Source organism: Theobroma cacao, chromosome 6 (assembly GCF_000208745.1).
Source record: "Theobroma cacao cultivar B97-61/B2 chromosome 6, Criollo_cocoa_genome_V2, whole genome shotgun sequence".
Classification (NCBI taxonomy): Eukaryota; Viridiplantae; Streptophyta; class Magnoliopsida; order Malvales; family Malvaceae; genus Theobroma; species Theobroma cacao.
Window position 1 is genome coordinate 17,997,184 of NC_030855.1, and position 16,162 is coordinate 18,013,345.

General features: G+C 30.5%; 2 protein-coding genes across 2 annotated transcripts; one reads left to right on the forward strand and one right to left on the reverse strand.

Moving 5' to 3' along the window:
- LOC108662446 lies at positions 4,435-5,161 on the forward strand. The gene is made up of 3 exons (XM_018122818.1): positions 4,435-4,478; positions 4,571-4,796; positions 4,896-5,161. The coding sequence occupies exons 2-3, from the start codon at positions 4,694-4,696 to the stop codon at positions 5,159-5,161; spliced, it is 369 nt and encodes a 122-aa protein (XP_017978307.1). The 5' UTR covers positions 4,435-4,478; positions 4,571-4,693.
- Positions 13,145-15,012, reverse strand: LOC18596002 (protein transport protein SEC13 homolog B). Its single transcript, XM_018123991.1, has 2 exons — positions 14,909-15,012; positions 13,145-14,309 (listed from the first exon to the last, which is right to left on the reverse strand). The coding sequence occupies exon 2, from the start codon at positions 14,297-14,299 to the stop codon at positions 13,394-13,396; it is 906 nt and encodes a 301-aa protein (XP_017979480.1). The 5' UTR covers positions 14,300-14,309; positions 14,909-15,012; the 3' UTR covers positions 13,145-13,393.

Here is a 16,162-nt window from a genome sequence, read left to right on the forward strand (position 1 = left end):
CCCTCTTTATTACTATTTATTAAAAGATAAAACATATATATATATATATATATATATATATAAATGTTCCAAAAACTATAGCCCCAATTTGAGATTTTCAATTTTATTTTAAAAATTTATATTAATTGAAACTAATATCCCAAAAACACTATTAAGTATTAAGATACTATTTATAGTAATTTTTTGCATTAAATATAATAATTGACAATTAATGTGATCTTTTTTACTACATGGATGAAAATAATTCCTTATATAAGTGCTTTAGAGAATGTTGAATGAAGATTTTCTTTTGTATAATTATCTTAAAAAATTGGTCTTTGGAGTACTTGTTGTAAAAATCTATACATTTTGCTATTATATTTGAAAAAATATTACAAATGCTTATAAGTACTTATAGAAATGGTAGTTATTGTCTCTTCTTAAATTTAGTGACAATAGTACTTTCATAAAAATAATTAATTTATTGTTTGTCATAATATTTTTTAGATTAAATACAGTAATTGACAATTAACACATAAATTTGAGAACATTAAGAATATATCCATATTTCTTGTACCGAAATTTAGTGCATACAAAAAATTGAAAGCATTGTAGTTGTTAGTAGCAATAAATTAAGAAAACATTAATTGTAATTAATGAAGTAGTTAAAGTAAATTCAACCCCCAAAAGGATAAGGAATCGATCTTTTTGCAGGTTTTGTCGCTGTGATTCCCCCCCATTAGTGTCCAAGTTTACAGCCGGATTCCCTTCTGCACTTCGGGAACTGTGTATTTTCTTATTTTAGTTTTCTTGTTTTTCTCATAAAACATTTGTTTTTTAGCTTAATTAATTATGCTTTTCTACCTCCGGTTGCCCAATCATAACCTGTCCCCTTATTTTATTCCTTTGCCCACGTTTAAGCACGATGCTTACAGCTCAACTTAATCAAAAAACGGTCGTGATCTCATCCACGTGGCTACATTTTTCACCTTTGAACCCCCCCCCCCCCATCCCCCACACATACAAACCAAAATGTTACCTTAACTACACGTTTAGTACGGAGAATAGCATAACTATTTCCCCTTTATTCTCAGCCATAATTTGTAACATTGTTTAGTTTAAAAGTAAAATGAGGAATAGAAATTCTTTAGTAATTTGTATTCTTTAAAATGAGAGAAAAGTCTGCTTTAAATATTCTCGACTCTTCCCTTGATTTTATTTATTCCGTGAATCATGGAATAGTTTTGAAATATTTAATGACTAAAATACTCTTATTAGATTTACAAAATTACAACTTGATCCATATAAAATAATTTTTTCTCTCTTATCCTCATTTCCCTCTTCTCTCAGCCACTCTTCCCCTCTTTCTCTCAACCGCTCTTCCCTGATCTTCCCCTCATTCTCTTCGCCACTTGTCCCCTCTCTCTCTTAATCGCTCTTCCCTTCTTTCTCTCAACCGCTCTCCCCCTCTTTTTCTCAGTTGCTCTTCCGCTCTCTTCCCATCTTTCTCTCCGTTGCTCTCACCCTTTTTCTCTCTGCCGTTCTTCCACTATTCGGGTTCTGGCAGTAGCACCGCCTCTCTCATCAAACTTTCCAGCTACGTTACTCTCTTTCATAGTCCAAGTACTTGCTTATTGTGCTATTGTTTTCTGTTGAAGGTGTTCTTATTATGCTAGCTGTGATTTGGGTTTGCTGTGAAAATATTTTGAGTTTGCTGTGATTATGCTTAATTTGTTACATCGGTTTTCAAATTTAGTGTTTGCTGTGAAAATATTTTGGGTTTGCTGTGATTTATGGTTGAGGTGTTCATTCCCTTATAATCAAACCCATCTCTTCCATCTGTTCTTCAAATCCTTTCGACAACCAAACATATAAAAGAAGCAGTACTCAATTGAGAGATTTTCAATCAAGAAATTGCCAGAAGATCGGCTTACACAAAACAACCATGGTCAAAGCCTTGAGAAACAAAACATCACACAGCATTTAAGTTCTCAATTCACAAGAAAATGCAATCAAAATACACAAAAAGCCTACAAATGACCCAAACCAGGAATCCATCAGAAAACCTCAGGAAAACAGGACATGTAAGAAAAGTAAACAAAACCTCTCGGACTACTATAATATATATAAACAAAACCAAGAAGCTAGTGATGTCTTTTTTGGTTCTTTCTTAACATGCAAAGGGGTAAATAAATCTCAAATGAAAAATACTATAGCAGTTAAAAATCTGAGGCTTCAACCTGAAGAATTCAAGATCAATTTTTTTAAAATAATGTATGAGATTTATAAGATAAGAAATGATCACCTTCTATATATTATGTAAATCCAAATCATACATATCAAGAAAATTTATGGAAGGATAATATATGTATGATGGGAGAGGCAATGATAAAATGCTATGCATGAAAAGATTTTTTTTTCCCCCATCTCATAAGTATAAGGTGGTGTTTAGTACAAAGAAACTGCTACCAATAAATTAACAAACCTAAAATTAGTGGTTAGTACTTTCTTATTTTATTTTGGAATTTTACTATAAGAAACTCTTGTTAAAATACAAATGCTCTCCTTGAATTTAAACTTTTTCTATGCAAAAGCAAATAAATTTACAAAATGTAAGAACTTCATTATGACTTGTGTGGACAATCTCTTTGCTCACAGTCAAATCACATTTACAACGGCCTCTTAAGAGAATATATATATAATATATATTGATTTCTCATACTTTATGATACTATATAGCACTACTACATACTAATACTTATTATGTTAGTGTCAGTTGTTCAATTTTTAATAAATCTTGGAATGAAAAACATTTTTCTAATTTAACAGAAAAGGAAAAAATAAGCTTTTTTACATTAAATTTGAAGTAGATTCACTTAAAAGGTCTCTAAACTTCATATATTTTACTTAAAACATTTTGGCATTTCAATTTGAAGGAAAGATAATTTTAATTAATTATTTAATTAATTCCCTAAACCCTAATTTAAATGAAATATAATATTATGCATCATATTACTCATTTAATTAATTTCTTATTTACTTAATTGTATAATAACACGTTCCATTACTTAATTAACTAAATTTTTTTATTAACTCATTAAACCCTTAATTATTTTAAATATTTAATTCATTGCTAGATAACAAATTAAAACATGTATTCATTAATTTGATTGGTCAAATTCTTTTTATTACCCTAATACAACCTTAATTAAATTAACTAATTTTTATTTAATCTAAATTTAATCATTCAATTAATTGCTTAATTACCCTCAACCTTACTTAAGTTAAATAATTTTGAATTTTTCTAAATTTACTAATTTAATTTATTGATTAATTACTAATACATGATTATTTTTATTTATTTCAATTATTTAATTAATTCCCCAAGCCCTAAACCCTAATTTAAATGAAATATATTATTATGTATCGTATTACTCATTTAATTAATTTCTTATTTACTTAATTATATAGTAGCACGTTCCATTACTTAATTAACTAAATTATTNTACTTAATTAACTAAATATTTAATTAACTCATTAAATCCTTGATTACTTTAAATATTTAATTCATTGCTAATACAAATTAAAACATTTTTTCATTAATTGGATTAGTAAAATTCTTTAATTACCCTTGTACAATCTTAATTAAATTAACTAATTTTTATTTAATCTAAATTTAATCATTCTATTAATTGCTTAATTACCCTAAACATTACTTAAGTTAAATAATTTTAAATTTTTATAAATTTATTAAAAATAAAACATTATACACTAAACTACTAGAACTAGCCATCCCTCTTTTTCCTTGTCTATCTCTTTAACCCAGCCGCACCATGATTGACAATTTTACCATATGGCTTACTTATGCGGCTGAAACGTGCTTTTGATGTTACTTACTTTTTTTGTTACCATATGACTTTAATATTTTTTGTACATAATAAAATAGATTAGAATATTTATTTTTTTGCAGTCATGGTTCTTTTGTATTTGAGAAAAGATGTTGAACGACGAAAAAGGCTACTAGTTATGTTTAAATTTTATATGGAGATTTGTTGTGCTATTAGTTCATTCTTGACTATATTATCTGCAGCGTCGACTTTATGTACTTATAGGCCAAAAGTAAGATCTTATGCATTAGATTTTGCTACAATCGAGAGTATGTGAGGCGACTTGTGTATGATAATGATATTTCATGTATTTCACAAATTATGATGAATAGGGAAGCTTTTTTTTTAATTATGTGAAATGTTAGAAAGTATTTGAGGGTTGAAGTCAATAAAGAACATGCTTGTAGATGAGCAAGTAGTAATATTCTTACATATTATTGCTCATCATGTTAAGAATCGAGTAATTGGTTTAAATTTTAAAAGATCAGGTGAGACAATTAGTCGACACTTTCATAATGTTTTAAATGCAGTGCTAAAATTGTAAGAACATTTGTTTACAAAACTGAGCCCATTCCAACAAACTCAACAGACAATCGGTGGAAGTGGTTTAAGGTAGATTATTGATCTTCTTATTTTTTGTAACTATATATATACAAGACATTAATAGGTTTACTTATAAGTAATTCATTACATTGGATTTGTAGAATTGTTTTGGTGCTCTAGATGGGACATACATCAGGGTTAAGGTGCCAAGTGTAGATAAACCTAGATATCGCACTTGTAAATGGGATATTGCAACAAATATATTAGGTGTATGTACACTTGACATGCAGTTTGTCTTTGTTCTTCCTGGTTGGGAATGGTCTGTAACTGATGGCAGAGTTCTTCGAGGTGCACTAAGGAGAAGAAATAGACTTAAAGTGTCTCATGGTAAGTTTTCCTATGATAATGGGAAGGTATAATAAATTATGTACTATATGATGATTATAATTAAATAAATAAATAACTTATTTAGTTTGTTTTATATAGGTTGTTACTATTTAGTTGATGCGGGCTATACAAATTGTGAGAGCTTTCTTGCACCTTTTAAGGGTCAACAATATCATTTGAATGAATGGCGTCAAGGACATGAACCAAGCAGTCCTGAAGAATTTTTTAATATGAAACATGCTGCTGCTCGCAATGTTATAGAGATGTGTTTTGGGTTGTTGAAAATGAGGTGGGGTATCTTTAGGAGTCCATCATTTTATCTGATTAGGATACATAACAAGTCTTTATACTTTTATTTCGTTTAATTAAGTTGTACTTTTACTTTGAGTCAAATAAAATTTTAAACTTTTATTTTAAGTCAAATAAACTCTTTTATAGCTAATGATTAACTTAATCAAAATGTCATTTGTCATTTTATATCACGTAACGCTAACGAGACATGCTAACATGTTATAATTGATAATGATATGGCATTTTCATATAGCATAATTTATGATGATGTAATATGTTAATTTAGCATGATAATATAATTATGTGACACTTTTCATCATCCACATCAATATCATGTTAAATGCTATGTGGATATAAAATGACAAGTGTTATTTTGATTAATAATAATTAATCAATTATTAATCAAAATGACTTATTTGACTTAAAATAAAAATATAAAAAAATTATTTAAAATTTTTTAAATAATTTAATAACTTATTTAAATATTATACCAATATTAAATTTATAAATAAAAAATTTTATTCACTCAATAGACATATCTTTTTCTTGAATCAATAATCTTTATAATGTAGGCAAGACATTTAGTAGTCCAATCATGCCTTAGTCTTCCTGCATGAAGAAAATTCACGTGACCACAAGAGAAATAATTCTACCTCTTTTTCCTAACACCTCTTCTTAAAATTATTTTTCATTTTCCCTCTTTTTACTTTACTAATAACAGTCCCAATAAATTCTCAAAACTCGCCAACTATTTTATGCCTCCCAAAGCTTATGAACGACATTAATTTGTTTCATACAAAAGGGTACAGGCCGAGTCAGACGAGCTCGACTCATTCCACACTAATCCCAATGTTAAGGTTAAAATACCCATTGGTAAAATGGATAAGGTTTGTCCAATTTGTATTGTACTTTTAATTTTTACCTAGACTATTTTTTTTTTTTCCAAAAAAAGCCCAAGTCTCTTATTTTTATTCTTTTAATGTTAAATAAAAAATATTTTGATTAAGTTAATGATTTTTAGAAAAAGGGCTGTGGGGTCCACGGAGCACGTGAGAAAGGAAATGGAGTTGTCAGTGATCATGTGAGTTTCTTTGAGGGGAGGGTGGGGTCCAATTCCACGTGGCTTCAAATAATTGAATTTTGAGGGTGTTTAAAAGTCACCCACCACATCCTTTGATGCTTCTTTCTTCCCTCCCACACGTGCGATATTCCTTCCATGTCTATTTGAAACGAACATGGCAGCACGTGCAAAGTAATCACGTGGATGGCACGCTTCGCACGTGCCACTCTTTCTCAGCATTGATATTTTGGAGTGCCTCCCTCCCTCCCTCACCTTTGAAATGCCTCAATTATTGAAGTTTGTCATTTTAAAATTGTAATAATGAGTAGCCCTAATTTTTATTTAAATAATTAGGAGTAGTGGTTTTTGGATCTAAACATGGAAAAGCAGAAGATAGAAAGACCAAAGCAAAAACAAAATATTTGTGTTGAATAATGATTAACGAGTTGCACGTACATTATATACATATTTTGCATATAAAATACTTATAAAGGAATTATTAATATTAGTCTAAGCGTAACTAGATCATGCTCATAGTTAGCATAAAAAAGGACCACCCTCATTCTCATACTTAACTAGCTTTTGATCTGGTCAACTATATGTATCAAATGCCATATGTCACAAATTGTGTGAGATAAAAAGAAAATTTTAAAATCCTTAGTAAGGAAGGATTGTAAAGGATTCCAATTCCCTTGTATATTGTATGTGAAAATTCTATTAATTGATCTTTTTGATTATCAATAATTAAGACTCATTTTGATTGATGTTTCTATTTATTTATTTATTTATTTTTCTTTTTCTTTTTCTTTTTTTATTAAGAAAACAAAAATATCAAACAAACCAATTTTAACTTATCAAGAATAATTTTCTTAGCTAATTGCGTAAAGGTGACGACCATGAACATATATATTAGGATGTAAGGGAGAGGATTGGTGAAACCATCTTAAAATTTCATTTAAATAAAATGAACATGAGAATCCTCTTCATTTCGGTTGAAAACCAGTAGCAAAGCCAAGTTCTTGCGACTCAGTTAGATGGATATCCTTCACGATAGGAGTGAACATTCGGTTAAATCAATCAAAGAATATAATTAGCTAATTAAATCGATTTTCTTAAAAATGTAACCGAACTGAACCGATTTAATACTTTAATTAACTTACTTTAGTCTGTTAAATTGGTTTTAATCGATTTAATTGAGTTTTTTTATTTTTTTAAATTTATTTAATAATATATTTTATGTTACTGCATATTACATTATCATTTATAAATTTCCAAATATAATAATATAGTACATTGTTAATATATAGTTTTTGACTAATTAGTATATGTTAATTAGTATACTATTAATACACTTGTTACGCTATATGTTGACTAATTAGTGTATTAATAAGTATACTATGTATGATGTATTAATATATTACTATATATAGTTAATATATACTTATATAGTATATAAATATAATAAGAAGTCATATAATATATATACTATATAATAGTACATTGTTATATATAATAGCAAATTGTTATTGACTAATTAGTATATTGATAAGTTTACTATGTAATATATATAATATATTATTATATATTATAACATAGCTAATTATTAATATAAGTTATGTTACTATAGGATACTAATATTAATATAAGTTACTTTAGTAATTTAAGTTATACTATAGTAACATTAATATATTAATAAGTTACTATATTAAATTATTAATATAAGTTATACTATATTGTTATAATTTATTAATAATTTATAAAAAAAATAAGTTACTATAGTCTATAGTCTATATAGTATAGATTATATTTTGTATATTAATAAATATACTATACATAGTATAATATATTAATAACTTAATATAAAAATAAATTAATATAATAAGTTATATTCATTACTTAAGCTTAATGTATAGTTTTCATTATATTTTGTATTAATTTTACATTAATTTTTGTATGATTATATTCATATAAATATTTAATAATATTCATATCTAAATAAAGAGTATTTTATTTTTTATTTTTTGATGATTAAATCTAAGTTATTTATTCATAGATAAATATAGAAAAAATGGGTGAGTTAATACATGTAAGAAAATCCTTCTTAATGATTATATCAAACCATTCATATTTATATATATATATATATATAGAAAATCTGTGTGAGTGCATACATGCAATAAAAACCTTTATATACTTATTTCAAAGTTGCTTAATTCGATTAATCAACTTCAAAGTTTTTTAACCGAACTAAACTGATAAAATCGATTTAATCAAATTAATTGAATCAATTAAATTGGTCGGTTAATTCGATTTTAACCAAATTTTGCTCACTCCTACTTCACAAACCAAGATCAAGCAAGCATCTATGTCACGACCTGAGTGTTTAAATCAAGTAGGCCAGCATGACTAACCCCATACATAAGAGGCGCAACCCATTTAAAAGTTAGAAGTAAAAGTGTTCATGTACCTTTAGAATAGTCTTTCAGTTTTGAACTATTTATTACTTGATGTAATTTCAACTTAAATGTCAATAAAAGTAGTATTTAAATTTGAATTATGTAGATATGGTGAATCTTAAAATTTGAATGTCTTAGTCATTTATCTTAAATTCGAATTGTAAGTAAACTTTATCATGCTTATAAATACTTTTTTATGTTCATTTGTAAAGCACACTAAGTTCATTAGAAAAACAAAAACTCATTTCTCTCAAGCTTTTTTCTCTTCTTTCTTTTATTTTTGCAACTATTGTATTGTTTCAAGAACTTTTTTGTTCTTTACTAGTTTTCTTGGTTTTAGGGTTAACTTAAGCTCAGTTAGTAATGGTTTCAAAATGTAAGGTTACATGGAGTTAAAGCTAAAATCTCAATATGTGAAAGTTGGTATCAGAGTCAAGAAAGATGAAAAAAGAGATGGCTTCAACAGTTCACTAGTTTGCACCCATTTAAGGAAAGTGGGAAACCAGAGGTTTAGCCAAGTGAGGTAGGTCAAGTTTGAGGGATATGTTGTTCGCTCTGGAAGGTCAAGTATCCAAAATGGAGGTGGTCATGGGCGAGGTGAAGGATAGATTCAAAGAGTTCAAAGCCAACATCAAAGAGTTGAGGTCTCGAGATGGCAAGCTTTATGGAAAGATGCAATCAATCCTAAATGAGTCTGTGGACATGTTGAACCAACAAGATGTGATGCTAAAGAATTTGGTCAAGGTGTTGAAACAGAGGTATAAGGGCTTAAGGATGAGCTTCTCGCACTTAAGGTAACCACAAAGGTTGGTGTGCCTATTATCCAGTTGGGGGCCTAATTGAAGGTGCTTAAGCCCAAGGTGTTTTGAGATCAATGAGAGGCCAAGGAAATGGACAACTTCAATGGAACTTGAAACAATATTTATGAGCCATTAGCATTATGAAAGATGCTTTGTAGATCAATTCAATTGTTATGTAATTGGTGAACACAACCTTGTCGTGATGGCAACGTAGATGTGATGAAAGCTTAGTGGAATGGCCATTAGCACATGGATGAAGTTCCAGAAGCAACTTTATCTTAAGTATGTCAATGACGAGACTCGAGCGAAGCTCAGGAGGTTAACCCAATGACATGAGGCAAGATAATATGTGAAAGAATTTTTTGAGTTGTTTGTAAATTGGTGATCTCAGCGGGAAAGAGGCATTCTTAGCGTTTTTGAATGACTTGAAGCCATGGGCCAAGCTAGAGCTCTAATGATGGGGTGTACAAAAACATCACGCAAGCCATGATCGTCACTTAGTCGTGGGTGAGTTTGAAAGTTGGACAACATGTCAACATCTTTCAAGCCTAAAGACAATGGCAAAAGTGGGGGAGATCAAGATTGGCATTCCATGGAAAGCAATGATAAGGAAAAAAGTTAGTTGAAAGAAGGTGGAATCAACCAAGGACGAAGAGAAAAAGCCATGATCCTGTTTTTTGTGTGACGTCTTGCACTAAGTGAAGAAATGTCTAAAAAAGGCCAAGTTAGTGGTTATCGTTCAAAAGGAAGATGAACGATTACAGATGTTGCAAAGCTTGGCTCGATGTTGTTGGGTGCACTCAAGGCCAAATGATTTGGCCGAGCTAGAGGGCTTACGCTCGTTAACTTGATGGTAATTGGACAAAAGGTAGAAGCCCTACGTTCATTTGTAAAGCATACGAAGTTTGAGAATAAAAACTCATTTCTCTCAAGTTTTTTTCTCTTGCTTCACTTATTTTTGCTACTTTTGTGTTACTTCAAGAACGTTTGTGTCTTGATTGGTTTATTGATTTTGAAGCTCACTTGAGCATAGTGAGTGACGTATTTCAAAATTCAAGGTCACACAGGGTTGAGCTAAAGTCTCGGCACATGAAAGTATTAAAGCACCTTGTTTACTTCCTTTGAAACATTTTCCTTAACATTTTCCTCCACGTAATCCAATGACGCCTTCGTCACTATCAACTATTCTACTTGCCTCTCCTTTTGAAGTGCTTAGCATGGATTAGGTCTAGTTCGAGTTGGCTTTAAAACCGTTTTGTCGCAAAGTTTATTTCTGTCTCTCCAAAAGAATAACGTAATAAAATGTGTTGTGCCCATGCCTATAAATTTTCTAAAATCTCCTCCACTTGTTTGATGTGAAGCACCCCACTTGTTTCTCTTGAAACACTTAACCGAGATTCCTTGATTATAGATCTGTCTATGGGCCTAGCTGCCCACTATGCACCACGAGTCCTGCCTGACCAAGGTTGAGTAAGGTCTTCAACATGATTTTTGAAACACGGTCTAGAACATTATTATAATAATGATTTTTTTATTTAATTTTACTTTAAACTATTTAAAATATTTAAGTATTAATATAATTTATTAATATTTTAAATGATAAATATAATTTAAACGAATATATTGAACCGAACCTGAATTTTAATTTTAGAAGTGCCAACCGAAATTTGAGCCGACCCAACTCATAAATAGCTTTTGGAATGAGAATATGCGTTGAATATCTAGGAAGAATTTTGGGGTCTTACAGAATGGGCCTTTGGAAGTTAAGGAGAAGGGCCAAGGGTCTTCACTCTTCAGCGTTCAGACATCGAAATGGACGCAACTATCTTGCGTACGAACCCACGCCGAATTCCTTGTCCTAACATCCATTCTTTGGGTCCTTGCAGTTGCTTGCTAGAGGAAATGCAGCAAGCCAACAAGGCACATTGTTGAAGGGAAGCAAACAAGCTGCACACAAGATTTGGCTGATTGAGGGAGAAATAATTATTCCAAATTTTTAGAGCAGTATTTACTGATCTAATTACCATATTTCTGAATTGCTATTATAATCTGTTCTTCTAACAGAATAACAAGTCAACAACATGAGTGCAAATTTTCGCAAAAGCTAAAAGCTCTTAAAATGTTCATATGGAAAAAAGAATTAGCAATCATAGAGCAGAACAATATTTGTGTGAATTTTGTTGCTATTTGGGAATATCAATGTCCAAATAACATTTTCATTTTTAGAGGTTTGGTATCAATCGTGCAAATAGCAAAAGCATGGAACAAAGTTGGAGACATAGATTAGGGAATCTAACTCCTATAGGATCCCAGCCCTGCTCTACAAATGCTAAATCCTTGTAGCCTATGCACAGAATTGGCTGCTGTACAGCACCCTTAGGAACAGCTATCTCGAACCCACATTATGTGCACAAGTCACAATCTGCACCGATCTTAAACTCCAAATCATGCTCAGAATACAAACCTTAATAGTCACTCATCATATGACACCAATTTATGATCTCTGCAAGAGTTTCTAAGTTCATATCTCATTCAATTACTATTCTTCTTTTTTGGGCCAGCATTCAATTACTACTCAGATCATGCTAATAGAAACTTTGTTATGTTCTAGTCAGTGTGAAAAGAGAAATACATTTGATAAATTACAAAGGACATTTTTTCCTGTTTGGACTAACCGATGTTAAATCACAACGTAACTTTTGATGGGCAACCTAGTAAAGGAGAGACCTACTATTGTTCCATTATATTACCAAAGACAAGACATGGCCAGATGAACAGATAATCAATCGCTATACTATTCAACATTTCCCTAATAGATATAAATGAATCTTCTTAAAGCTCCAACCTTAACTTAAAATCAATGCCTTAGATCTCAATGATGCTACATGTCAAGCTACCCCTCAAGACACCCAAAAGGACCACTCTAGGACTAGAAATTTGAAATAATGCAAAAAGAAAAGAGAAAAAACTATTTGCTTACTCCAATATTACAGGCCTTACCATTGCTACATTAAACACACATTACAATGTTAAAGGTAAAATACAGATTTTCTAATAGCAAACATGCATTGAGAAATCTAGAGAGATTAAGACCATCATAAGCAAGGTAAACTCTTTCAAGCATAATATAGGGAACAGCAATACTATTCGGTGCTATAGATTTTCTAATCACAGATAAACAACTAAACGTTTGAAGCATTTTTTTTTTTTTTGGTAAGTAGAAATATATTCTTTACCATCTTTTGACTTTTGTGGACTCTATATGTTTGGTAAAAACATGTGTTGCAGCAAACATCTCACTTCTGAAGCACACCCTGAATTCCATTGCCTAGTTATAACTTATAAAAAAGGCAAATTCCTAATTTCTCACAAATGATGCTATCTAAAAAGTACTGTGCTTTCATTTTGATTCTTGCCATATATCAATCTCAAATTTAAATATTTCTATTCAAGATTCATCTCCTAATGTCCTTAAACCAATAAAAGACCTTCTATTGCCTTATCTGTGTAAATCTTCAAAACATTTAAACAAAAATAAAAAAAACAACTGACCAAAGAAAATAATTTCAAAAGAAAGATTTATAACTACATTAGCATGAGGTAGAAAGTGATGAATACCTGGAACAAAAAGTGATGGATGCATACAAGTAAATTACACTCACAAATGAATATACCAATCAAATTGACAAGATCAATAAAACATATAAAAATTATGGGACATTGACAATAGAAGTCGATAGATAAAAATACTAAGAATGGCTCAACCATTTCTCTATTAAGAAGAACATCGCCCGTAAAAACCATTAACCTTCATAATTAGCAAAGACTTTTGATAGAAGCTTGAGCTCAAAATTTGAGTTCTATAATATCCGACACAACAACTCAACTATGCGGCTTTGTAAAATGGTAAAATCTGAGAGTTTTCATACATGTAACTAAATGGGTTCTAAAACATGGCCAATATTACAAGAGAAAAATAAAAGATCAGTTCTATGGCTCAACAACTGTCACCTGTTGCCACTCTCCGTCTACAGCTTCTTTCCACAAGGTCACATTGTTGTTCCCATCAGCTACAGCTAATATGTTACCTGTCAGTGACCATGATACCCTCCAGACAGGGGTATTAAAATCATGCAGTACTTTACCTTCCCACTGATCCCCTTCTTTGGCCACAGTCCATATAATTACTTTCCCATCCTGTGATGCACTTGCAATAGTAGATTTTGGCAACCCCAAATTGGGTGCCCAAGCAACATCCCGTACCCAATCAGTATGCATTTGAAGAGCTGGAAAGCAGTCCATCTTCCAGATTCCATTGTAGAGCTTCCACACCTTTACAGTGTTATCACAGCCACCTGAGCAAAGTTTCTGAACAGGGTCAAGCAAACCAGAACCAACAAGAGCCCCAGGTGCCGTTGATGGAGCCCACGAAACAGAAGTTACACCAACCGGGTGAGCCTGGTCAATCCTTGAAGTGTCCCAGCCTCCGTCTGCCCTTGCAGTGAAAACTGATATATTTCCATCAGAAGAACCACATGCCAAACAAAGTCCCAGTTCATGAGGAGCCCAAGCAATTGAATTAACAGATGACTTATGGTCCTCAAAAACATGAGCCTGGCTCCATTCATTCTGATTGCCTTCCTTCCATATAATCACACGCCCATCATAAGAACATGAAGCAAGTAAGGGGCCAAACTTTGGGTGAGCCCAAGCCACCTGCCATACTGGTCCTTGGTGAGCCGACAAAGTCGCTAAGTGCTGATGGGTATTGTTGCTGACCCCAGCTATCTTAATTGTGGTGTCTGATGAGGCACTGGCGATTCGCTTACCATAGTAATCCATGGCCACATCATGGACCGTGTCCTGGTGGCCAGTTTCGATCTTTTGTGGAGGCATTCTTTTTTATCTGTGAAATATCCAGTTTCAATATCAAAAACCAGAGTTGGGTTTTCCAATAAAAGTCCAAATATTTCAAAAAAGAAAGAGCGATCTTTATTCTTCTGGCATAAATTTTCAGTTTTAATTTCTTAATCCAAACGGAAAGAATAAAAAAAATTAATACAATAAATGTTTTAAAAAATGTCAATATAAAAAATAAGAGCAAAATTTAGTGAAAAACAGATCTTATGGTCTCGCACAAGCAAATTCATCCTTAATCATTTTTCATACTTTTCAAATTCTGCGCTATTGTTCTCAGCTTAGCTAATATACAAAACAAATCAGATTTAAAAAGAATCTCTAGAATCTATAGCTCAAATCGAACCCTAATTTGAGATCTCCGATTCATTTTTAATTTAGCATCAATCTGAGCAAAATCGATTGATTACTAAAGCATCAGAAAATGAAAATTCAATTCAAGATCAGAAATTAAACTCTTTATTAATACAAAAAATCAAATCACGAAAAACGGAAGGAAGACATAGCCATTTTCAACGTTCGTTAGATATACAGAAACGTTTTCACGACATCCATGTATGTATCAGGGAAGGAAGATCGAAAACTTACAGAAACGACGTCGTTGGAGGACGACCGGACGCGGACTAGCTCCAATCAGTTGGCAAAGGAATTGAGAAAGGCTTTGGTGGATTTTCAGTTCCCGGTTTTTGATTAGGTGTTTTTTTAAGAAAGAGAAGGGTAAATTGGGGAATTCGCTGAATGGGTTGGGGAGGCCCATTACAATTTTTATTTGGGCCCTTTTAAGTTTTGACGTGGGCTAGGACCGTCATTTGTTTGGGCTGGTTGAAACTTGCCAGCCCCTTCTAAAGGGTGGACTTCTCATAATATTGGGCTCTAACGAGTTTATGAACTAATTACAATTTTTTATTTTAATTTTATAATTATTTAATTATAATATTGAATTATGTAAGAGTTTACACATTTATGCATATAAATGTTATCTAATATTATTTTGATAAATTTCACACCTACTCATGATTGTAAATAAAAACTTGTACATAAAAAAAATATTAATAGAATAGAATAGAAGTTTTTGTTTCTGTTTTTGTATATTCAATAAAAAATTTCTTGTTAAGGATTGGTTTAAGGATTATCTTTTAGAACCAATTGAAAATAATATTTTTATACTAAATTCAATAATTAAAATTAATATGATAATTTTTAATATATTAATATAATAGTTTAAAAATGCTAAGAGCAATTGCTAACAAAATAAATAATATAATTAAAGGTAAAATACTCTTATCTTTGATTTTTAACTGTAATTTTACGTAAGTTCATTAATTTTTAAAATTAATAATTTATCTCAAAAAAATATTTTTCATGAGACACGTAAGACTAGAGCTTAGTTAATTATTAACGTTTCTATTAATTTAATAATATAATAAAATTTAAAAAATAATTTTATTTTTTATTAATTTTAAAATTTACTTTATATAAATTATAATTTTTTATATAAAAAATAAAATTTGGGAGAGGGAGCATCGATTTGATGCTATCAAAGGTGCTCCCTTTTGATGCTCTTTTTCTTGGAGAGTATTTGTCATGGGATGGTCGATAAGCGAATAGAAGCATTATCGACCGGTCACGTTGTACGAGAAAAAATGAACGAGAGAATAAAAGGTATTTTAGTTATTTTTTATTTTATTAATAATATTTATATTTTTAAATTTTATTATTTATTTATAAATTTAATAAATAGATATGAAATTATAATTAAAATTTATCAAATATTAAAGTATCTGACTTGATTAATTTATTATGAAGTTAAAACGGAAACATTAAAATTGACATATATAATTA

What these genes read in the sequence shown, in the direction of transcription:
- LOC108662446 (XM_018122818.1), top strand. Translation starts at nt 4,694, where the DNA reads ATGCAGTTTGTCTTTGTTCTTCCTGGTTGGGAATGGTCTGTAACTGAT. An exon ending in TAGACTTAAAGTGTCTCATG is followed by an intron (nt 4,797 to 4,895) that starts GTAAGTTTTCCT and finishes TGTTTTATATAG; the next exon opens with GTTGTTACTATTTAGTTGAT.
- LOC18596002 (XM_018123991.1), bottom strand. Translation starts at nt 14,299, where the DNA reads ATGCCTCCACAAAAGATCGAAACTGGCCACCAGGACACGGTCCATGAT.